Source organism: Arvicanthis niloticus, chromosome 5 (assembly GCF_011762505.2).
Source record: "Arvicanthis niloticus isolate mArvNil1 chromosome 5, mArvNil1.pat.X, whole genome shotgun sequence".
NCBI classification, from domain to species: Eukaryota; Metazoa; Chordata; class Mammalia; order Rodentia; family Muridae; genus Arvicanthis; species Arvicanthis niloticus.
In genome coordinates this window covers 63,661,291-63,686,831 of record NC_047662.1, presented here as the reverse complement: position 1 = coordinate 63,686,831, position 25,541 = coordinate 63,661,291, and the positions used below count along the sequence as shown (strand labels likewise).

The following is a 25,541-nucleotide window of genomic DNA, read 5'->3' as shown; positions in this document are numbered from 1 at the left end:
CATATGTGAACAAAACTGATATCAAAAGTTGTTGTAAAAAGAGGGGGACTCAATGGATAGCAGCTGTCCTTAAGCCACTCTGGTTTTTCAGTTGAGCAACAACATATGTACAGTAAGCAACAGAAAGTATAAAGGCAGGTAGGTGGGTACATGAAAAGGAAGTTGTACAGATGCTGAGACAATACATGGATCCACCTGGACCTTCAATGATTAAAAAGAAAGCTGGGGTGTATTTCTGGGCTGAAGGCAACCAGGACAGAAGTCAGATATGTATGAGACGTGGGTTAGCCTAAGGAATTGGGTTATGGTACAGTGGGATGCTCAGATGAGGTCATTGGAAAGTCAAAGGGTATTTTGACAGGGAACACTTGACGCTTGGATAGTGAGTTTTAAAATAATTTCATTTGTAACATAATCTTCTCTATGACATAGACATGTTTATATACTTTATTTATATTACAATTTCAATAGTATCAGTTATCTAAAGAATAATGCTCCTTTCTTAAGTAGCTCCAGTTTTAATTCATAAAATGTGTTTGCATGTGCTCTGTAGTAGCCCCAGGCATACCTGCCTCTCCTCTTCTTGCATTTGATTATATAGATCTGGAAACCAAGACGCTCCAGGGAACTAAAGGTGAAAACAGTCTGAGCTCTACAGGCACATTCCTTGTGGACAATTCTACAGTGGACTTCCAGAAACTTCCAGACAAAGAAATACTGAGGATGGCTGGGCCACTGACAGCAGATTTCATCATCAAGGTAAATCTGTTTGGTTCCTTCATATTAAGTCACTGTGAAACAGATGGAGCTTGAAATTGCTAAAAGAAATAGAGGACAGAGGATAGATAGATAGATAGATAGATAGATAGATAGACAGATTAGATAGAAAATAAATGCTAGATTGATAAGTAGATAGATGATAAATGATAAATAATTGATTGATAGGTATAGCAATAGATAGATCATAGATAATTGATGATAGGTAGATAATAGATGATAGATAATACAGATACAAAGATAGAGAAATAAATAATAGATTATATAATAGATGGGTAGATAGATGATAGAAAAAATATATATCCATGCTTTACCCAAAAATGTTTAATTCAAGAGTTTTGTTAGCTAACAATATGAACATGATATTTACAAGGAGGATCTTTGAATATATTATTAATCAAATGGCCTCACATACATAGCCAATATAGTTATTATTAGTTTGAGGGCATAAATCATTTCTGAATAATTAGAATACAGTTATTGACTAATATAAGGTTTCCTCAGTAAGAGAGAAATGCAAACTGATAACCTGTAGACCTAGCCAACCAGTCATACTTCCTATGGCAAATTTGGTTTTTTCTTTTCCGACAAGAAGATTGACCAGCTTCCTTGTATCAGAGCTGCCCTGCCCTTAAAGGTAATATGAAACACATTGCTGGATGCAACAAGACATTCTCTTGGAAAAATGCACACACTGGTAGAACGCTTGGGAATCACAATAAAATAAAACATTTTTTTCTTTAGGAGGTCAGAAGGACCTGAAGGGTTTCAGCTGTAAAGCTGTAAAACTTGTAATGTGTCCAGGACTCCATAAATTTTTTCATCATGAGACCTGGAGCCAGAGGACATTTGATTTAAGCAAAGATTTGGTGACCCCATGGCAGCTGGAAGTAAGAATACATAGAGGAGAATGTGATAGGTGCTGAGATTGTATGGAAGAAGGGTTCCAGAACACTGTCCTCTATCTCCAGCTGTACAGTTGCTCTTTTTAATTCAGGCCAGATGCTGGCCACATGAATATGAACAAGAAGCTACAAACTACTAGGGAGAGCATATAATAGCACATCTAGTAAAAATCAAGTTACAAATTAATTCTTTGAAACCCATAGAGTACTGCTGAATAGACCATTTGAAGAATAGTCATTTCCCTGGTGGCCTTACCACAGTTAATGTGCATGGTGGATGTGTAGAGTTAAATTCCAGTAAGACTATGTATCTTTGAATAGTTCATAGCTGCATCCAGCACCTTACATCCATCTTGTTACCTTCAGCCCATCGCCCTTTAGATACTTTATGAGCCCAGTGAAGTCAGCATATTCAAGATGGAACTTAAGTAAACTCAAAAACCCACACTGTCATATTTTTTTCTTTATCATCTCTATCTTTTTAAATGTTTTTATTAATTGTGTTTAGTTAGCATTCAGGTTTCACTGAGACATGTGTTATTGTGGCTTGGCCATACTTGCAGACCATTGCTCTTCCCAGCCTTCCTCCTCTGCTTTTGATGGTCCTCTTCCTCCACTCAAGTCATCCTGCTTGTGCTTATATGACATAATACATATGTGACTATATAGACATGTGTATATTTAAATCTAGATTCTACACACATAAAATGTTACATTTTTTTTCAACCACCTTCCATGGATAGGAATAGTATTGCCTAGCAAAGCACCTGGTTTCTCTTCATTACACAATAAATTTTGTTTTCATACTATTCCTCTGGTCCTTCTCCATTCTGTCTGCCTTTGTTTTGTTTTAGATCTTTGCAGTTCGTTAACTAAGCTAATATTGTGGATGCCAGATTTTTTTTCCAGCTCAGATCCCTTATCTTTTTGGATTCTGAATTGGTTTTCTAGAATTATTTGTCTCCTTTTCAGAATCCTTCATAGTCCTTCTACTTTGAGATTAAAATCTAAATTCACTGCACAGTACCTATCGTTTTGGTAATCAGGGTTCTTGATGTCTTTCCACCTTACTTTTGACTTGTGTTTAGTCTGAGAGACTAGCAGGTCCTACCCCAACACCACCACCATCAGAACTCATAGTCTTGGAGAAACACCATGGTGTCTATCTAAAATGTTCCTCTCTTTTCTCTGGCATCTTCTTCACAAATCCCTGTACCTCCTTTGCCATTCCTTTCTTCATTCCACATTTGTTTATGTTTCCCCATTGTTTCTAGAGGAGGATGCTGTGTTATATTTGTCTTCATATCTCAATAAAAGCAAACCATGAAGCATGAGTAAATGCCAAAAGAATAAGGAATTCCAGTTCTTATTGTGCTGTAACAATAACAGGTGATGACATGCCCATTCTATCAACCATGAAACTCAGCTTCAGAAAGACTCACCCGAAGTCATACCCATAGTAATCTTGGACTAGAAGTTACATTTTTTTTCTTCCAGCCCGAAACTCTTTTCCATTTTCTATGTTTCTTCTAAGAATGTATTTTCCCCCTAAGCTCTCATTGGAAAACATCTGGAATTAAATGAATGTAAAGTTATTCTAAATTAGATTATGTAAAAATTTTAATGTATTCATACAAACTTGAAAATGAGCCAGATAATTTAAGAAATATAGAAAAAATTAAAATCTTTACCAGAGATTCATGATGAAATAAATTTCTATGTTTCTTTTGTAAAGGGAAGGATCTAAATGTAAAAGTTTATAATTTTTCAGATTTAGCTGTTAAAATTTATCTCAACTTGTGGATTCAGGTTGATTGACAGCAGTATTGACTGCTGTGAGTGATGTGGGGATGGGCACAATAGAACAGATGTCTTGTCAACATGCTCATTCCATGCCCTTTGATTATATACATCCAGATGGGGATTGTTGCATTATATGGTACTTCTATGGTGCTTCTATGTTTACAAATTTTTGAGGACTTCTTTTTCAGTTGGTTGAACCAATTTATATCGCAACACTCAGTAAAAAGCCTCCCTTCTCTCTGCATTCCAGCCAACCTTAGTGCTTCTCAGTTCAATAACAACAGCCATCCTGGCAGGTATGGGCTAACAGATGACCACGGGTTTCTTTGCATTTCCATCATGATTGGTGATGCTGGGTACCTGTTGGATCACTCCCTCTTTTAAGAAGATCATTAGCCTCATTTAACCAAGTCATTTCTTGCTATTCAATTGTATTTCTAGTGTATTTTGCATATTAACTATGTATGGTTTACACATAATCTCTCCCATTCTTTGACATGTTCTCTTTATTCTGGTGATTGCTTCCTTTCCTGTGTATAATATTTTTAAATTTATTATATCATTTTCCCTTTGCTTTTGTTGATTTTTCTTTTAAGGTTATATACAACTCCCCAAAATTATTGTTAGGACCAATGAATGTCATCAAACTATTCCCACTGTGTCTTCCAATGTGTTTATAGTTGTAGGATGTACATGTCAAGTCTCAATCTTCGTGCATGAAAGAGTCTGAGCTGATATGTGTGTATGGTTAGGGATAAAGATCTAATTTATTCTTCCACCTGCAATATTTGGGTTCCCAGATACCGTTTATTAAAGAGATTTTTTTCCTTACCCTGTATTCTTTGAAACTTTGTCAAAACTAAATTGGCCGTAAACGCCTGGGTTCATTTATAGGCTCTCTATTCTGTTCCACTGGTTCATGTTTCTGTGTTTGTACCAGTGCTCTGCTGTTTTGATCATGTAGTAGACTTTGAAATCAGGTAGTGTGACACTTCTAGCTTTGTTGGTTTTGCTCAAGATTGATCTGTCTACTCAAAAGTATTCCGTTCAATGTGACTTTTTAAATCATTTTATATGTCCATGAAGAATGTCTTTGGAATTTTGATAAACATAGCATTAAATTTGTAGGTCATATGGAATGAGGCAGACATTTTAACATGATTCTTCCAATACATAGGCAGATATATTTTCCATTCATTTGTGTCTTATTCCATTTCTTATCACAATATTTTACATTTTTTTAGTGTATAGACTTTTCACTCCCTTAGTTAGATTTATCATCTTGCTCCCTAAAGAAGTATTTGTTTCAAAAGATTTAAACTCCAAACATTGGTTATACAAGCAAATTTGGCAAATGGGCTAGTGTGCTATGATGGCTAAGCATTCTAGAACTTAGTATGTCCCACTGTTTACTGGCTGTGTGACCTTGCATATAATGTTTTATCTACTTGAGCCTGCTTACTCCTTCATAAAATAGTAATAAAACAGGACCATTCCCAATGAAGCCCCATGGGGCATTAAATGAGATGATATGTATAAACATGGGTAGAATTAAATTACTTCCTTCCTGTCTTTGAAATGCTTTAACTGCCAGTTACCCAATCATAATGCATGCTCTACACAATAGAAAAAAAAATTCTTCTCTGAAGATGGTCACAGGCTGATCAATTTACAACTGGTATCCCAGCAACAATTTAGCAGGTATGACCAATAAACTCAATAGATGGGAAAGTGGGCTGCCCATGACATCTGTAATATGTGACTGGGGGTAAGTAACTGGGTTGTAAACCCTTCCTTCTGTGTCTCCTGTGTCTGTTCTGAAGCTGCAGATTTGGCAAATTGGAATCACCTTCCCTGATTAAAGACCCCGGCCTTCCTCAGAACCTCTGCTTTGCTCTAATTTTGAAAGTACTTGCTGTGTGCTTGAATGTGTTCTGGATTTGCCCATTTGAATAGTTTATGTAGGAATTCTGATTAGATCAGGAGAAACATGATGAACACTGAGCTATGGAAGTAGTGGGAGCATACAGCCAGAAGAAAAAAAAAGTGGGACTGTGCAGAGCTGAAAACCTGACTCAGAGTTTATGTGTTGGTCAGTGGAAAACAGTTATTTTCTATGGAGGACAGTTTACAAAATGTGAATTTTTAGAAGTGGGGGACTCTGTAAGAAGACTAGCATTGTCCCAGCTGTTTGCCAATGTGGTATCTTAGTATGAATTTTAGAAAATTTGCAAACATTGACAATATGCTTTATCGAGTATATGGTGACTTGAAGTGTATGTACATTGGGGAAAGTTATATTTAGCCACATGTTAATTAACAAGTGCATCACTTCATAAAGCTATAGGAGCAATGATAACATCACAAAAAATGGCCAGTTACAGTATTCTAAAGGAATAATATAAAGTTTATGATTCCTGCTTGGACTTGATGTTAGACACACACAATCCCTTCCTATGTTGCCCCTTACAACCCTGAGCATAATTATGTACACAATCAAGTCTCCTCAAAGGTAATTTTATTCTGTGAGATATTATGAAGACAAGCCTAGAAATAAGTAAGGGCAAAGTATGAGTTCACATTATCCAGTAAGTTTATGGAACACCTGTGTCTCAATGTTCTCCGGTTAGAAAATGCTTTGTAAAAACTTTGAGTGAGTTCTCAGCATGCATTTCTGCCTTTACTGGGCTTACAATAACTTTTAAGAAATAAAAACCTGGGTCAAGAAGATACAAATAATGTTACACATAATTGAGAAGTTAAAAATATAGGTAGTAAAGGCTAAATGATCTTCTGTATAGGCTCATATGATTAAGAAAGATTTTCAGAGACACAAGCATCCTGTGAATATTGAGAAAGACTGGAAATAATCAATTCTTTTCTCCATTGGAAACTAAGCTGTAATAATTTTAGTCTAGGTCAACTCTTCCCTGTTACCTATGTTCTAGATATATACCTAGCAGATTCTAGGTATATATCTAGAATATACCTCCCTAACAAGCTATCCTACAATTCATAAAGGAGAAAATCATTGTCTGAAGCCAGGGGACCTCAAGAGGAAGAACCACGTCAACTGTGGGAAAGCAAAGCACTTAATGATTGCATAGTGATTCATCTTCCTACTCAACCTGGACACATAGTGGTTCCCCCCATAAGTTTCTTATGTTTGCAAATAGACTCTAGGGCATTGGAATGAACTAATTTAAGTATGCCACACTTCTTCTTGGATTTCATACATTGTTAGATAGCAAGGCTTCAGATGGAGAGCCAGGAAGCAACCCTTCACTTTTGCTGCTGAGCATGGCACTATGCTATCCTGCTCTTCCCACCTCTGTCTCTACTCTGCTACTTTATGTCCTTGCCTTCCTTCTCCTGAACACTAGGATGGTCTTCCCAGCCTCAGGTCTATTCTTCCACTTAGTGTTTCATTTTGGACTCATCTTCTAGCCATTTTTTTCCTTGATGCATGACCTCGGTTGCTCCCAGAAAGGCATTCTAGTCTACTGCACAGTCATGGCAGCATTAGCTAGAGCTATATCCCATGTCACCTGGAGGCCAAATTATGTATCTTCCATGCTAAGATCTACAAGTCTCAAAGTCTTTGAAAGTTCTTTAAGGTACATAAAAGCAAAGTTGAATGCTAACAAAATTTAAGTAGTTAATCTTAGAATTTCCAAATGTTAAAATCATCAAGGATTCCTGACATTGGGAAGATTGAGCCCATTTTTTTCGCACTAATAACAAACTCTTTCTGCTATGTTATCCTGCATGTGGAGACAGAGGGGTTTTTTTGTTTGTTTGTTTGTATTTTATTTATCATCATTATTATTATTTGTGTTTGTGTGTATGTTCATATGTGCCACAGCCCATGTGTGGAGGTCAAAGACAACTTTCAAAAGACAGTTATGTCCTTCCACTTTAGATTCCAGAGATCAAATAGGACTATCAGGTTTGTCTAGAAAGTGCCTTTACCTTTGCAGCCATACTATCAGCTCAATAGATAGCCTTTGAAGGAGAGTGGAGAATGGTCTTGGACAGAGATTGCTTTTAACATTCTGCTTTGCTTTATGAAATGTATCATTTGCTGATGAGATAAACAATGTCTCTAAAATAGTTGTCAAATGTAAATTTCAACAGAGTTCCTAAGACTTTATCAAAACAAAATCTTGTTCCAAACATAACTCAAAAGAAAACATGATCCATATATAAACCATTTGTTCACCAATACATTGATATATTTAGCAACTGTTTGATTGCCTACTATATGGCAAACATTGGAGGTGATGCCAAAGAAAGAGGGATGATCAAGAGGATCACGAGATGACAAGCTATAGAAAGAAACAGTGAAAGAAACAATGATGCCCCCACTGAATTCACAGACACCTGGTGCTGTAAAGATTGGGTTACTGTTCCATGCCATCGAAAACTTAAACAAGAGCATTTAAATCATTTTTTCCTCACATACTTGAGGAAGTAACATTCTGCCAATTGCTAAACTAGCCTAAAATTGAATACAGTAGACCAAGACAATTAAGAAGTAGGTACCTTGGCTTTATTTTATTTTCTCCTTGCCCTAGGAAGTAAGTTGATTTATTCCCACAATCTCCAAGCCTTCCCAAGTCATAAGGGAAACAGAGTACCCAAGAGCACTGCGGTCCTGTAACTTTCTACTGTGGGTCTTGGTCAGTAGCTACTTACCCAGGGCTCCCTTTTGTGCATCCAGAATAGAAGCTGCCCTACTGCATGTTGGGTGAGGGAATCCATGACTGTCAGCAACAATACTCCTGTCTGTGCCAGAGATTCTGGCATAGGTGAGGAGAAGACATTTAGTGGAGTAACATAAGGAAGCTCACAAGTCTCCTTTTTCTCAATAGAAAAGAGAGGGGTGCTTTCAGAGCTATTTCTGTAGGGACCACTGTGGTCTTGATGCTGTCTTCATGTGTTTATGCTGTCTCCTTTGTTCATTAAGCTGGGCACTGACTTGGAAATCAACCATCTATATATTCTCTCTCTCTCTCTCTCTCTCTCTCTCTCTCTCTCTCTCTCTCTCTCTGTCTGTCTCCTGTCTCTCTCCACACATGTACACACACGTACACACACACACACCTTCCTGCAACTCCATTTTTAAGGTGCTGTTAACTATGAGTCTTCCCATTCACTTTCAGTGTGAGAAGTCTTTAAGGTGAATTAGAAACACTGAGATGTTGCTTAGAAGAAGGAAGAAGAGCTTAGTCCACAACATTTTTTTAAATACTTACTAGCATAAGGAGGTCAAAATTATATATGCCAGATGTGTTCAGCTCCCTGCACCAACATTCTAAGGTGTCAAACTGAAGCTTTTCAAATACACTTGAGGACCAGCACATGATGTGTGAGGATTTAGGGTTTGTGGGATGGCAGAGCTAATGATAACAAGGACTGAGCAGTCCTGAATGAAGAAAAACAGAACATACACTTTGGCTGGCCTGTCTCCATGAGCAACTGTTAGACCACCAAAGATACATGTCATGTCGGCCTTATCATTATTTTAAGTGCTTGTCTCTACTTTAAAATGGGAATTGAAGGAGACATTATGATAAGAATGGGGACGTGAAAAGGGTAAATTCACACTTCATCATGGCACCACTGTGGATATTGGTGGTGCTATGAGAAGAATAGCAGCTTTAGAGATACATAGACCTGAACTCAGATTCTGTGTTCCTCTTTCTTAGCTAGACAGCTTGAACAAATCACTGAACCTCTCCTTGTAATTTAAATGTGGAAAACCCACACTGTCTTAAGATTAAATTTAATATAAATAAAACATACCTCAGCCTTGGTAGGAATGTGGTATATGTGCTGACCATCACTGTCATTGTTAAATGGGGAACATGACTATGGAGAAAAAAAAACGTTATGCATGTGGAGAAAACCAAGCAAGGTTATAAAGCAAGACGCCTTCATTCTTGTGATCCATTTCATCTTTTTTAAAAGACCTCTTTTCATTTGTGATTTCTCCAAATGTAAGTTCTCAGCCTCAGAACCCATATGTGTTCTTTAGCATCTCCATGGGACTCACACAGGACAACACTCTGCTGTTGCTGCCTCTTCTCCTTCCTTCACCATGATGTCTGACAAAATGCCTTCTTGTTATCCATTCCATCCTTGTAGGCTATAAAGAGTTTAATTGGTAGCTTCTAATGAGCCTATAAAAGGCCTTGCACCATTTTTTTTTCTTTTTACCAGATCTAAAGGCAAGTGAACATCATATAGATATTCCAGGATAAGGCTTCCTCATTTTAACCATAGCTGGTTATGATTTCCTACCCAGTCCTCACTGTGGGCCCAGGTCTCCAGCAGAAAGGATCCAGTAAAATAAATGGTTGGTAGGGTGCTGGCTGTCATGGACCCCCTCGCCTGCCACAACTGCAGCTCTACTGCTGCTCTACTAAAGGCAGAAGAGCAAAGGAGAGCCCTGGGTGAGTTGCTGCTGTGTATCTTTGAACTGTTTCCACAGGGTCACCCATCTTGGTGAGAGTGCTTTCAGAGCTTCAAATGCCCTTGCAGAAACACATCATATACCTTATATATCATTTAAGGAGAGAATCAAATACAAAACAGCTCTTGATTTTCTTTTTCTTCCCATTTTTCAAGACTATTAGGTTCAAACAAGGGTCCTCCTTAATGGCTTTCCTGCATGATAATCACATCTCTGAAGGAAGTGAAGGGATGCTGGAGTTAAAGCAATTAGATGAAAGCTTACCAAATAATGAAATGAATGCTGGATCCCTAACCAGCAGTGCAGTACCATGTGTCTGATACATGGGACTGTGGAGGACTATGCATCCCTCTGGTAGAGACACTACCGCTTCCTGCTTCCTCTGTTTTTTTGTTTTTTTTTTTTAATGGGTTTATCACTGTTTGCTCCAATTAGAAAAGGCCCTAATGGTTCATTAATCAGAGTCCTGGTGAAATGAGACCATCTGGAGGTTCCTGACCTTTCTCTCTTCCTAATCTTTGGCTCTCCCAGACTTTCTGGAAAAACATTTCCATCTACTTATATAAACTCTAAAGTCAGCCTAGAGTTTGACACTTGCAGGTTTTCTAATGCCTTCTTGTCTACTATTCCTATTTCTTCTGTGTCCTCGCTGTTGAGGGTACTTAATGAGATCAACAGCCAAGAAATAGGGCTGTCTTTAAAATAATCTGAAGGTCATCTCCATCAGTTTACCCAAAATGAAGGGTAGCAGTTGGGATGTTATGGAGACTTAAGAACACTTGACAAAGGCTTAGGCCATGCTATTCAACTGGACCCCAATACTTCTCACAAGTAGAATGGGAGTAAGAAGTAATTCTGTCATTATTCCAAGACTGGCCTGACATTTGATTGTCACATCGTTCAGTCCTCCTGAAGTTCATTGTTCTGTTCATGTTAGGTACTTTTTCTTCTCTTGTAGTTTAAGTATGTTTGTTCAACCTTGTAATTTTAGGAACCATTAAAAATTTACTGTCTCATATTTCCTCTTTTAAAAACAAGTTTTAATTTCCATAAGCACAAGATTTATTTGAAAGTAGTTGCTTTTATAACTTAGTATCTTGACATTTGGTATTCTGGAATATCTACATTAGAATTGCCTAGATCTCTGGGCTTGGACCCAAGAATTTGCAGTTAAGTAACTTCCAACTGGTGACTTAGCACATCCAGATACATGAATCACTATACTGACAGGAAGACCCATGTATGTCCCTAAATGGGAAAAGCATCTTAATCCTTGACATTTTTTTCTTTCTCAACTACAGATAGTATCTTTTATTTTTTGTAGTGTAGGACATTTATGCTTTCCTTAAAATAAATTGTCTTTCTTATTTTTGAGACTGGGTCTTTCTACATAGCCCTGACTATCCAGGAACTCAATATAGAGACCAGATTGGCCTTGAACTCACAGAAATTCTTTTGCCTCTGCCTCCTGAGTGTTGTGATGCCATGCCTTACTATATTATCTATTTCTGAATATACATTTCAAAGGCTACACAATTCTGTAGAAATAAGGGTGAGAAGGAAACTGTGGTGGAGTCACAAATGGAGATCTCACCATACTCTAAGTCATCAACTCTGTGAGGGTGAAGATAATAAAGGTCCTGTGATAACCATTCTCTGGTTATCACATAGTAAGGTGAATGATCATGCCGTCCCATTTGATACCCAGATAGGTTCTCACATATTTAAGACCTCCATACACCGTGCATTCTCAGCCAATGTTACCAGAGACCCAGAAGCTATCCCTCTTCCTATCACACCCCCAACTTTCCCGTTTTGTTCCTGCAGATCCATGACTCGGGACCTGCAGACAGCACAGTCCAGTTCATCTTCTACCAGCCTATCATCCACCGATGGAGGGAAACAGACTTCTTTCCTTGCTCAGCAACGTGTGGTGGAGGTAACAGTATTCACTTATCCTATCTAGCCTAGGTCTCTGTGAGGAAAAAGCTGGATATTATAAGAGTGAACTAACTTCAACATGGAAGAACCCCTTCTTCTGAATGGAGCCAATTCCTGAAGCCATCTGTGAGGCACCCTGGGAAGCTTTTCCTTTATGGATGCTCATAGCAAACACCTCTTTCCTTGGCATCGGGGAAAACTGGGAGTAGTAATATCCTATCCAACAGCAGCTTTTCAGTTCAGTTCTTGCTTTCCTCTAAGGGTAGACTTCTTCAAGAAGCAAGTGAGGATGCTTGTCAGGCTCACTCCATTTGAGAAAGTTTTATTACCAGAAAAAAAAAATCACTTCATTGTTGACGTAACCCAGGTTATTTTTTTGCCTATCCCCACCACCACACACTGAAAGACATGCATTTAGTCCATATATCCTTTATAGTGTGTCTCTCCTAAAAAGTCACAAAGCAAATTCCTGTTCCTACACTGTCATATCTATGTCACACTCAGTGTCTTGTGTTACTAGGAAAGGTTTCTTCCTATTTTCAGTTTTTATAATTATAGTGAGTATGTCATATTTCTTTAATAATTTTTGATGATTTAGTCATTTTCTTGTATAAGATCACTTGATTCTTTTAAATGTTATACCATTGTAATATAATAAATAACATAATGTCTAAATGTTTTTATCCATTCACAAATTCCCCTAGGATGAATACTCAGTGATATGGTTACTAGATAAAAGAGTTTGAGGATTTTTGTGGATGCATGTATTACCAAAATCTTTCCATAAAATTAAGTGTGTGAATATTTTAGATTGTCAACATTTGTGGATTATCTTTTGTTTTCCATTTTAATAGGTCTAAAATTACAGATAGATAGATTAGATAGATAGATAGATGGCTTTGAAAGTTGGTATATCTAACTAATTCTCTATTTTTGTAGAAGCTGGTTAATTGACTAACTTTAGATAGTTCACCCACATTGGAATTATTTACAATAGTTAAAGCCATAGTGCCTCAAAATTGAAGCAAATGGTTGTCCATCATTCTTTTAAAACATAAGAATATATGACATAATTCACCAATAACTTTGTTATCTCTATCTATATAATAGGAACAAAACACTAATTGTGCTTCTAAAAGCAGTATTTTATTTTGTCTTAGGATTTCTGTTGCTTAATAAAACATCATGACCAAAGAAACTTGAGAAGGAAATAATTTATTTGGTTTATACATTCTGATTATACTGCATCATGAAGAGAAGTCAGGGCAGGAACTCAAGGCAGGAACCTGAAGGTAGAAACTGAAACAAAGAAATGTCGCTTACTGGCTTGTGCCCCATGACTTGTTCAGCCTGCTTTCTTATACCATCCAGGACAACTTGTCCAGGGTGGTACTGCCCACAGTGTACTGGACCCTCTCATATCCGTCATTAATCAAGAAAGTGTACCACAGAATTGCCTACAGGCAAATCTGATGGGTGTGTTTTCTCAGCTGAGGTTCCATCTTCTTAATTGACCCTAACTTATCAAGTTGACAATCAACCTAATCAACACAGGTTTTTAACTTAAAAATGATGAGTCAAATGCCATCAAGTCTATTTGCATTTCAATACAATAATACAATAGTATTTCTATAGTTGATCTAGCTCATCTTGAATAAAATTACCTTTAAAAAAAAAACTGCCAGGCTGAAGAGATGGCTCAGCAGTCAAGAGCTTGTCATGAAAGCAAGAAAACCAGAGTTCAGATGCCTAGAATCTAGCTAAATACTGTGTAGATATGACAGAGTCAGGGTAATCCCTAGAGCAAACTAGCTATCTAGACTGACATATCACCAAGCTCTGGGTTTAATTGAAATCTTGTGAAGGATATGATAGAGGAGCAATTGAGGATGATTCTAGGTATCAATATGGAGCCTCACACACACACACACACACACACACAAATGTATACACACACACACATACACACACACAAATGAGAAAAAGGGAGGGAAGGGGAGAGAGAGAGTGCGCACTGGGGGAAAAGGAAAGAAAGCTCCAATTATGTTGTTGTTTTATGAGAATAAATTTCTATAGATTCATGAATGAGTCATACAGAAAACAAAACAAACGTCAATGAAAGGTCATCTAATGTAATATTTTTTTCTTTTTAAATGTAAACCATACCTTTCATAAAACAGCAATTCAATTGCATGCACCCTATATCATTTTCACATGGAATTGCTGTAACAGTATAATTTTAGTAACCTTGACAATGACTTACTATTAAATAAAGCAATTAGTGTTACATTCATCTGCTTCCAACCACACTGGGTCTCATTTTACCCACATGTAAGAATAGAGCTATCCATGGTTTTCCAGTGTCAAGCCTCTGTTCATAGGAAATCTTATCAGGAAGCCTGAGTATAAGCAAAAGTTCCCTTGTGGTGTGTGAGGGGTATAGAGTCTTCCTTCCACTTCATGGACCAGTCTTACAATCTGAGAAATAAGTGGTGGTTCCCAGTGTGTGCTGCTGCTGTCAGGTTCAAGTGCCTGGCCACTTCACCACATGTAAAGAATGTTCCACAAGAACTCCCAGGCAAGCCTCAGAGGACAATGTCATGGGACCACACTGGTCCTTTGCTTTCACTCCATGACTTTACTTCATAGTGTGTGAGAGCTTCAGAGCAGAGGCTTGGGTTGGGAAATGATGATTTCAAACACCATACCCTCAACCTAATACTTTATTATTTCTTCCCACATTTTTACTACCGGATAAATTCTGTCCTCGAAGAGAGATTATTCTCTGCAAAACTCCAAAGTGTTTGTTTTATAAAATTGCTGCTTTGGAGGACGATGGAGACAAAAAGTAAAAGTGTGTTGACTTCTCTAAAATGTCATTTTGCTACTTAGCTTTTCTATAAACCAGACGTCAGCTGGTTGTGCGTTCCTGCCCGCTGCTTTTGCTTCTCTCTGTGCTTTCATCTTCCCAGTAGAATTTTTAAAGGTCTTTTTTTAGGTCTTTAATGAACAATTAACTTTTTGTGGGTGGTCTGAGCACATAGCCTCAAGCCAGGAAATCTGGCTTCAAAAGCTTCCTTCTGACTTCCTAAAACCTCTGCAAGTCTCCCAATGATTTCAATCTTCTTTCTGAATACATATTTAGTAATAACTCATCTACCTGCCAGGAAGAATTTGGGGGGGCTGGGGTGGGTCTGGAATAGAAGGATACAGACCTTTTAAAATCATTGGCATATACTTATTTTCACTTATTTTAGAGTCTAAGTCTTGATCACTACTTTCTCTAACATCACAAAACAGGTGAGAAAGATCAAACACATTATAAATAAAACTAAATATCACTAGGCAACTTTTTGGAAAGAGATTTTGTAGAAAAGAAAGCCTACAAAGTATGAGCCAGATACTTAATCTGAGGAGGAATGGCAAAGTATCTTGGAAAAAGCTAAAGTTAAATACTAGGAAGGAGGACTTGGGAGGACTTTTCATTTTTTTATTTTCATTTTTTTGATATGTTTGATTTTGTTGTTTTAATTCTGTAAGGAATTCAGATTCAGGGTAGCTGTTACTGGGGACTTTAACTGTACATTTACTCAGTTCAGCTCATTCAGGTTGAATTTAAGCAGCTTGATAGAACCTGACTCAGGTGGGACCTGATTCATAAATCTCCATGTTCAAAGAGGAGATGTTGAGATTTATTTTTATTTTATTTATTCACCTATTGCTTACTTTATTAATGAGTTGTGAGTTGATTCTTCCTGGTGGCCCCAGAGATACAGAGCCAATTTAGCATCTTTTTATAACAAGCTTTGTTAAAAAATACTAATGGTGGTTTTTCTGTTATGTTTCATATTATAGTAAATAAATAAACAATATTTCTTGCCGGTCAGTGGTGGTGCATGCCTTTAATCCCAGCACTTGGGAGGCAGAGGCAGGTGGATTTCTGAGTTTGAGGCCAGCCTGGTCTACAGAGTGAGTTCCAGGACAGCCAGGGCAATACAGAGAAACCCTGTCTCAAAAAACAAAACAAACAAACAAACAAAAATTCTTGCCACAGAGTTTTATAATCTGACTATGTCCTTGTATAACTCAAACACTATAATATAATTGAATAATTAAAATGAGCAGATTACTTGAGAAAAAATGTGGAATTTTAGTCCTACAACAGTAATGACCCTTCCAATTATATATTTGTTTTTTCTTAGAAATGACTTAGGCATTGGGAATAATTTCCTTAACAGGAGATGACCCAAAATCATACAGAAGTCCATTGTGCTTTAATAAGCCTGGTTGTGTTGATGTTTACAGGTTACCAGCTGACGTCTGCCGAGTGCTATGATCTCCGGAGTAGCCGTGTGGTGGCTGACCAGTACTGTCACTACTACCCTGAAAACGTCAAGCCCAAACCCAAGCTTCAGGAGTGCAACTTGGATCCTTGTCCAGCCAGGTCAGTCCAATTTACCTGTTTGTTTATCATAAATCAGGTTCCCAGTTAGCTTCTTAGATGAAAGTGGGTATTTAACTTAAAAATAAAGGACACAGTCCTGTCCAACGCCCCCACCATTAGTGGCACCCATGCTCATAACTTCTGCTGTTGTGTGATGTGACCTCGGGTTCTGTGGATTTTCTTTCTGTAAGTGTTCTTCAAAGTGAAGTCCTCTCTTTCTCCTTTGATTGCTTTCACACCCTGACATCTTGTTTCTCCACCTAACAAAGTCCAGTGAACATCTTGGTATCTTAGCCAGTGTGATGGTTTAGTGTTTCACAATGCTTCCAGTCTTTCCCCTGTCTCTGATCAAGGATGCAGTCACAGAGAGTGCATGTCAGGACCATAGCCAATCCATCCTTGCATACTCAATTCACACAATTAATTAGGGTCAGAGTCAGCCTCAAAACAGTTTTTGCTACATTTGAAAAAAGCTTAGCCTTTGCTCCATAGGAGCTAGGGCTTATTTCCAAGTCAAATTTTCTTGAGGGTGTTTGTAATTAGAAGTTCTAAAGATTTAAACCTTTAACACCTTCACACGCTATTGTTTGTTTTAGAGAAAGCATAATTGGACCCCAGTTATTTGCAGCATCAGGAATCAGGCAGACTAATGAAGTGCCTAGATGTGAGTAACTGTTGATGTGCAGGTGGAGAATCTGCTCATAGAGGCGGTGCCTCTGCTTAGGGCTTCCAACACTGATGAGTGATTCTTGGCAGTTGCAGTTTACAAATCCACAACTTCCTAGAGAGCGTCTAGGAAAACCTTTCCCCACAAAAGCAATCACCAGTCACAAGTACCAATGGCCAAAACATCTTTTTTTATTAATGATTTCTATGTCATATTTTAAGTGAGGTCTTGCTAATTATTTATACGTGAAAGAAAAGGTCTGAAGAACTAGGCTGCTCCATGGGTGGTGTAGGTGGAGACCATTCTATCATACATTTGAGAGATGCAACTTTTGTAGTCGATTGCTGACTTATGTGTGCTTATGTATAACTTAAGCGTATGCTTATGCTCTTTCTACATTAAGCCATGAAATCTAAATTATATATGTGATTTGAACTTACTATTAATAATTAATGTTTACAAACCATAGACATACCTCGTAAAAGTAAACTCATTAAATGAACAAAAAGATTAGATATTTTATAGCTTCACATTCTAGTTTAATTTAGCTTTGTGTTTACATCAGAATATTGGATATTAAATGTTGAGTGTGATATTGAAAGTAAATAAGGTGTTAAATTTTTGCTTGGCTTTGCTTTAGACATATTGAGTAGTTGAAATATTTTTAAGTATGATTGAACCTTATTTTAAAATAATTCCATTTATACATTTTTATCTATTCCTATATAATAGGAAAAGGCATACATATCCCAACTCAGATGAGCATTCTGTATTCCCAGTCACAGAGACACTGAAAGTCTTACATAGACACAGGAAATTTGATATGTGCATTTTTAGGAGAGATAGATTCATTTCCCCTCACTTCCATTAAGCTTTTCCTCACTTGGGAAAACATGCCTTTAGTGAAGAAGTGGCCATGGAAGAGGGTTGGAAATGAAAGCACTGTTGTTAACAATTTGAAGAAAATGTTTGTAATGAGAAAAATTTATCCTTTGTTTCTAGTTTCTAGTCTCTGATCTTTACCCACTCTTCTCTGTGGGAGTAACATCTCTGGCCCATTTGTTATTTATTATTTATTATCCAAAAGCAAAAACAAACAAACAAACAAACAAAACAAAACATTGAAAAGCTCCCTGTTCAGTCTGTATTCTGTCATTTTAAAATATCTAATATAGCACAGGCATACTGTCTGTTGTGGATATTAAAAAAGAAGAAAAAAGAAAGAAAAGGAAAAAAAAGAAGTTGAAAGCTACTATCAGAAGCTACTTTTTATTGAAGATAGAATTAGACAAAGCTGTAAAAATTAAGGCTTAGCAGTAGGAGATACTGGAGGAAAGCGACTTGGGGGTGTGAGTCTACAGCTCGGCTTAAGGTGTGTCAGCAATTCTGTGGAGCTCACGGGCTAATTTCCTGAGCTCTTCTGAATTCCAAGAGAAAATAAGAAGGAGGTAGGCTCAAAGCACACAGGAAGGACATTCTAAGATGGGTCTCCCTCATTGGACAATGGAGTCAACCCACTGAGCAGCTGCTTTCTTACTACAGACTTAAGGGTACTATATTAAGTCAAAAGGGTTCAGTTACATTAAAACTACAACTGTGTGTCCAAATTAAAAATCCCCAAAGGGAAGACAAGGGCATTCTTAGTACAAAAATCACACATTTTTTTTTTTTTTTTTTACATTTTGAATATACTTTATTATATCTGTAAGCAAATGTTAATTTTTTTAAAATCACATTTTTAATTCCTACATTGTTACATAAAATATTATTATATGTAGTCACTGAAATTTAATTTTCCTGTAAATCCTGGAATCCGGAGCTGATTATACTAAGTAGAAGCAAAATCACATTCAGATAATGAGTTTGAGTTTTGTTCCCTTTCAAGATAGAGATATCCCATGAACACACACACACACACACACACACACACACACAAACCAGGACACTAAATAGGAGCCCAGAGAGATGACTCTAGTAGGTAACAGAGCTCGTTGCATAAGCATGAGTCCCTTGCACCCAAATGCAAAGCTGAGCATGTGCCTGTAACCCCAGAGCTAGCATGCTAACAATGGGATCCCTGAGGCTTGTTGGCCTCCAGCCCAGCTCCAGATTCAGTGAGAGACTCTGCCTTAAAGGACTAAGGTAGGAAGTGATAGAACAGGACACATAATGTGGTCCTTTCACCTTCCTTCCTATGAAAGCACCTGGACACACATGCACACACACATAGATTTAGTAATGGCACTTAATAATTGTTCAACGTTTAAGCCTTGATATTTCCTTTCAGAAATGCTCCACTCTTTACTGCTGTCCAGTCTCAGGAGTCCTTTCTTTTTTTCTTGTCTGCCTTCCCATTTCCTTTTTTGGCTTCCCTTACCCGCTTCCCTTGTTTCCTGTTCTTACACTTTTCATAACATCACATCAGGCAGCTGCCATGGCTACAGATGATGCTGAACAGACAGTGAACATCTGGCCTGTTCTCTTCAAAGGATTTCTATGTTTTTATCACTTTCTCTGCTCCTAGATGTTAATTTTTAAAAAAATGTTGATAAGCTAAAAGGCTATAATGAAAGTAGTAAAGCTTAGTCATGCTCCCCAGTGCACAAGAGAAGTAGTTACTGCATTTGCTGTTTCGTTTTGGTCTTGTCAATTTTACATAACACAGATGGGATTCTACTTCACAGAGCAGACACCTGAAAGTCAGTGGTTTTTCAGCCTTTGTTTCCACTTCTAAAAGCATGCCTCAGCACCCATGTCATGTAGCACTGATGTGCTGTAGAGGCAGAAATACAGATGGGTGCTCTGTCTGTCCAATGGGAGAACCTAGCCAGCAGCCCAGCTGTTCCTCTCACCAGAGCTTCATTGATCTCTGTGCATGTCACTTAGGCAGTCATTTTTATGAAGTGACAAAACATTTAGTTTTCTAACCAGAAGTTGCCCCCAAAAGGGAGCCAATACTTAAGACTAAGGAAAGGGAAAGAGAGGTCTAAAGATTTAATGACTCTTTGCTAAAATTAGTCCTATTTTTTTCATTGGCAATGCAGAGCCATGATGTCACAGGTGGATCAAATGTTCTTATAGACTCTGCTCTACAGATGCCATAATAGTCCAACTTGGGCATTCCTACAAGTCCAAAGACACTCCATTCCTGCCTACTGGGGACTGACTATATGCTTAGTTTTCTACTTTGTGTTCTATTAGTTATGAGCCTTTTCCTATGTAACAGACATCCAGGATCTGTTCACATGTCAAACCTGTCAGGTGTCTGCCTTGCCATAATTGTCACTTCTCCCTTACACCAGGAGAAGCTTTGTTGAAATTTGTGTAGCAGTTCATGCCACCTTTGTTGCTTGGGTAGAAGGCCACATTTTCTATGTGACCAGAAAGCCACAAAGTCTTTGCTTGTGGTTAAAAAGCAAATAAAAAGGAGTCGTTTACTCATCTAATGAGCGCTGCATGTTCTCAGAGCAGCTGGAAATATAAAGCACGCAACCTTTGGCTGCTCAGAGGTGGTCGGGTGGTTTGTATTTTTTGGTTTTGTTTTTCCAGCTCTATATTAGTTTGATATATATAGATTTAAAATATATATATTCTAAAACATATATATATATGATTTGATATATATATATGATTTGAATCTTAATGTAACTATTAAGAAATACTCTGCATCTGGAAAGACAGCGCATGTGGAAGGCATATTAAAAAAAACTTGGATTTTCATGCTTACTAGGTGCCCAACAGCAAAGCCTGGTAGAGGAATGAGAACTCTAGAGTGATACAGTTTGGCTGGAGGCTACAGAACTGTCACCTACTAGTTGAACAGTCTTAGGCAAATTATTTACTCTCACTAAGTCTCAGATTTTAATCCTGTGAAGTGACAATAATGACAGTTCTTATGTTGTTAAAGTTGTCACAAGGGATAAATGCTACTGTACATTTAAAGACCTTAGTGGAGGGCCTGATACACAAGAAGCACTCAACAAACATTAGTTACTACAGCTATGACCGAGACCAAGACTGTGCTAATAGCTAATAGGTGTCGCCTAGAGAAACTGTTCTCCAGTTGGATTTTTTATCCATGAAAAGGAAAGATGGAATTCTAAAATCCTCTGAGTCCAGAAAGCAGTCCTCTGTGGGTTGTTCTGGGTTGTCTGGGAGACAGTTCCTAGGAAAACATCACCTTGAAGCTAAATCACATTGTTTTTTTTAAGGTATAGATTATGCTATGCAAACTAACGCCTAACGTTTTAGCTTACAAGTGTCAAGGACACTCCTCACATAACCAGCTGTGAGTCCTATCCATTCAGCCCATAAGAGGTTGTGCTGCTTCTGTTTCCTAAAAAGAAAGTCCTATTTAAGGACTAGAAAATGGTTGAGTTATTGAACAAGCAAAAGAAAGTGAAAGTGTCCTAAATCATGTACGTCTTAAAGTACATCGTTTTATTGCAACAAATGAATGATTTGGAAAGGTAATGCATCCATCGGACCAGCGTCATTTAAATAAGTGGTAAAAAAATAATAATAACATCTCATTTCTGCTTTTGTGGATTTATATGGGATAGCAAAGCAGAGTTGTGCTTCATTTCATAATGTGTCAGCAATTGAAAATTATAGAACCAACACCTGCAGACACACCACTGACAGTGAAATAATTGACTACACCTATAACTAGATTATGAAGCTATTCATTTCTTCTATCAAGCAAGTTCATACTAACAGTAAGCTCACTGCATGCATTGCCTCTCAAGGTTTTAAAACATGCAATTAATTATTTGCATAATTCCTTTAATTACCTTATGAGTTACTAGGAAAAGGAATTCCATCATCCTCATTTTTAACTTTAGCCTATCACTGTGTAAGGCATTTCATTACTTAATATCTTTAGTTTCCCATCTGTAAAAATATAATGTTTCTGTCAGGCACTGTGAGGATTCTGTTAAATAAAGGAGGAAACCTCCTAGCAAGGTGCTAAGTACTCATCAAATCACAGCGATTTTTAGTAAATGAAGACTCAAAACAGCTAGACTGACCTGCCCAAAGTTACTCCATTACAAGTTTTTTAAGATGCTCACATATTCATTACATCACTTTAGTTTTATATTCCCTGCAGAGGCCAGAAAGGGTAAGCAGCATCCTCAAGTAAGGCTCTATCAAAGCAAGCTGGGGCATGAATCTAAGTATTTCCAGTTCCACAGTGTCTCTCACCCTACAGAAACACAGCTCTGATACCATCACCACGCCAGTAACCCTGTCCTGCATGTTGCCTTCAGCAGCCTAGGAGGTCTGCTTCCAATACAACATAAAACCATTTCAATACAAGTTTGTATGCTTGACAAAGTGAGCAGAAACCCAGATGAAGCAAGCATCTTCTGTGTATTGATGTCCACTCACGTCATTTTCTGGAGTACACAACAGATCCTAACAAAATGATAGCCCTACTTACTTAAAAGTAATACAGAAATGGCATTTATTAATGTCAAGGAAGAAATGCCAGAAATATCAATAAATAAATAAATATCTGGATCCCTTTCAACCCAGATATCATTAATTGATACAGATTACACAGTAATTTGGCATTAGTGTAGTTTAAAAAAAAATTAGGGCTACTATATAAAACATTTTCTCACTTGGTTCCAACTTGACTTTATGTTAAGGGCACTCATTGTTTCAGAACTTTGGCAGGTGTTAGAGGAGAAAGAATTTAAACTATCTTGGTTGTTATCAACAGCGGTTGATAACATCTGGGCTCAGCAAGCAACCAGACAGGAAAAGCTAATGCAAAGTCTACCAACCCAAGTCTACCAAGGGAGAAGTTTCTTGCCTTCTCCCTTTATCTTAGAGTTTATGATCATAATACTGTAGCACCTTGCATTTTCATGAGATGGAAGCAAAGGTACCAATGTCCAGCACCCAGGGTTGTATACGTAAAAAGGATACAGCGAGAACACTGACATTCAAGTTCATAGCTTCTTCTGTGGTCCTTCCCTCACTGAACCCGGATCCTCTGTGCTCTGCCTCTCAAGGAAAAGCAAAATGCTTGGGCCTCCTTCAGCATTTCCTTAAATCTCTGCAGTGTTGTTTAGGAAGAAGGTGATTTCTGTTACTGCCTGGAAATCATCTAGAGAAGATGGAACCTCATGATCATAATACTGTAGCACCTCTAACTTCATTCTTAGGGAAAACAGAACACTGTAGTTTCCTAGTCTTTGAGGATTAATGTTTGGTACCATGGGGAAGGCAAAGAGGAGTCAGCTAAACTCTGGGGCCCATTTCTACCATAGGTGAGTTCAGTTCCACAATTACAAAGCAATATGATGTCTAAAACATACACTAGATGGGAAATAAAGAAATTTCCATGAAACATCCATAGTGACCACAGAGAATGCAAAGATGCCAAGTTACGCAAGCAGGCCCCAGCACTGTTTTATTATAAGGTAGCCATAAGGGGTGTGGCAAAGAGATAAAGCCAAAAGGTGGGTGGGTGAGAGGATGGCAAAGAACAGCAGTTACAAGAGAAACAACTTGCAAGAGAAGATGCCAGGTGGTCCATGTCGTGGTCAGAGGCCAGAAAGAAGATGTGCACTGAGAAGGAGCAAGAGGTCCCGAGAGAGATTCACTGAGCTGCATCCCTCATGGCTCATCTCCACGGAGTCAATTACATTTCAATTTCTCTTGTAAAGAGAGACTCATCACAATACATGAATTCCACACTGCATAGTGTGACCCTGATTCAGGCGTGGCTTTTTAAGGTCATGGCTATTGTTCCGAAGTTTCGACTTAGATCTTTCCTGCATAAAGCCTCAATGGTATTTAGGTGACAGATGGGATGAGGTAATAACCTCATTTAATTCATTTCCCTTGATTCTGAATGCTTCCACCTTATAGTTTTTTTTCCAATTTAAATTTTACTGCATTTCAGATCTCTACTTGCTGAGCTTGTGGGAGGCAACATGTTATTTTAGAACTTGCAAAACAGAAAGGTTTTTTTGTTTTTTTGTTTTTTTTAAGCAAGGAAAAAAATCCAACCCCCAGGACCCAGGACCCAACCAGGGTTATAATGTATTTCCCTACTATACATGTGAGAGTCTACATACATACATATGTATAGACATAAGTGTCCTTGTGTGTGTACATGTGTATACCTGGGAACACATATATACACACTGAAAATTATAGATGAAATGTGTATATATAAATTTTCTAATGATATATCCTAGTTTATGCTTATTTTTTTCAGGTACTGTATTACTAAAAATGGCTCAGAGTGTTTTATATGTTTATGTTCTGTGTAATATTGTATTATAAGAACCTGTCATAACACCATAGCATCAGACAGTTGAGTAAATTGTATGCTTTGGGTAGATTAGGTGGGAAGTGACTCTCACTTCCTTGTCCTTGGCTTCTGCTCTCCGCACCCCTTACAATGAGTTTTAGATCGAGCAGTATCACTGCCACTGTGAAAATACACACGTGGTTGGGGTTATTGGAGGGATGAAGAATGAGCATGAAGAATGAGCAGTTTGCCCTTCCATTTTTCCTTTGTGATAATTTTGTAAATCATCTTCACTTCCACTTCCCTCCATCCTGACCACATATTTGGTGGCATATATAAATGTGAATACACAAACACACTCACATCTAGACTCAAACCTGGCAAGAGTTTCAAGTCCCTTACTAGCTTCTCTTTCCACCATCCTTCATGATGTCCACTTTATCTGAGAACAGATAACAATGTGTCTTAAAGGTAAGCAATGAGTGGAGCATCTTAGGCAAGATTGCCTTCCCCTCCATCACAGTGCAGGCAAAAATCAGGGCTGTGGCCAGAGCTCCCGGAGGGAGGGAGCAGAGCCAAGGCTCAGGAAGATGCATTTGGAGACTGGACAGAGCACCATTGTCTGCCTATCGTTCTGTTTTCACAGGTGCCATGGAGTCATTTCGAGTCTTCACCATGACCCATGCCACAGAAAGACAAACAGACCTGTAGTTTTTCTGGAACCAGGTTTAAAGCTTCTTGTTCAAACACAAACATGACTTCTAAATCAGCCCAAAGCAGAGCCCAGCATCCTGGCAGCTCTGTGCTCCCCCATTTATCCCCTCTCTTCAGTTCAACTCTGTCTTGTTCAATGTTACTGTCTCCATTTCAAATATCATCAGCTGATAAATCAGTTGACAGAGACCTGCAACAGCTCGTTCTCATATTGAAGATGACAAATTACAGCCATAAATTTTTCCAGGGGACGAGGCAATGGTATGCATTTCTGCATTTAGAAATTGATATAGAAATGAATAGATACAAGGGTTAGGTAAAACCTGACTTCAGACTATTTGATTTATAGCCTAATTTGCTTCTATTAAATAGTAGTTTATATTCAAAGCTTTAAAAGAATTTCGAGACATTGGCATTCTTTGAAATATCGTCATTTTAAAAGAAAAAAAACTCTTGGTTATTAGATGCAAAAAAATACTTAAAAGAGATATGATATTTCTAACAAAAACAAAAAAGCAGGAGTAAGCCTTTATGAGGAG

The 25,541-nt window shown here is 37.9% G+C and overlaps 1 protein-coding gene across 4 annotated transcripts in view; it reads left to right on the top strand.

The window, feature by feature from the left end:
• The window catches only part of Adamtsl1 (ADAMTS like 1), an 877,745-nt gene that overhangs the window by 657,565 nt on the left and 194,639 nt on the right, over positions 1–25,541 (top strand). For all 4 annotated transcript variants that reach the window (XM_076934699.1, XM_076934698.1, XM_076934696.1 and 1 more), the window contains 3 exons: positions 602–759; positions 11,791–11,902; positions 16,210–16,348. In XM_076934699.1, the coding sequence (XP_076790814.1) occupies positions 602–759; positions 11,791–11,902; positions 16,210–16,348 (409 nt within the window). The remainder of the gene's footprint in view (positions 1–601; positions 760–11,790; positions 11,903–16,209; positions 16,349–25,541) is intronic.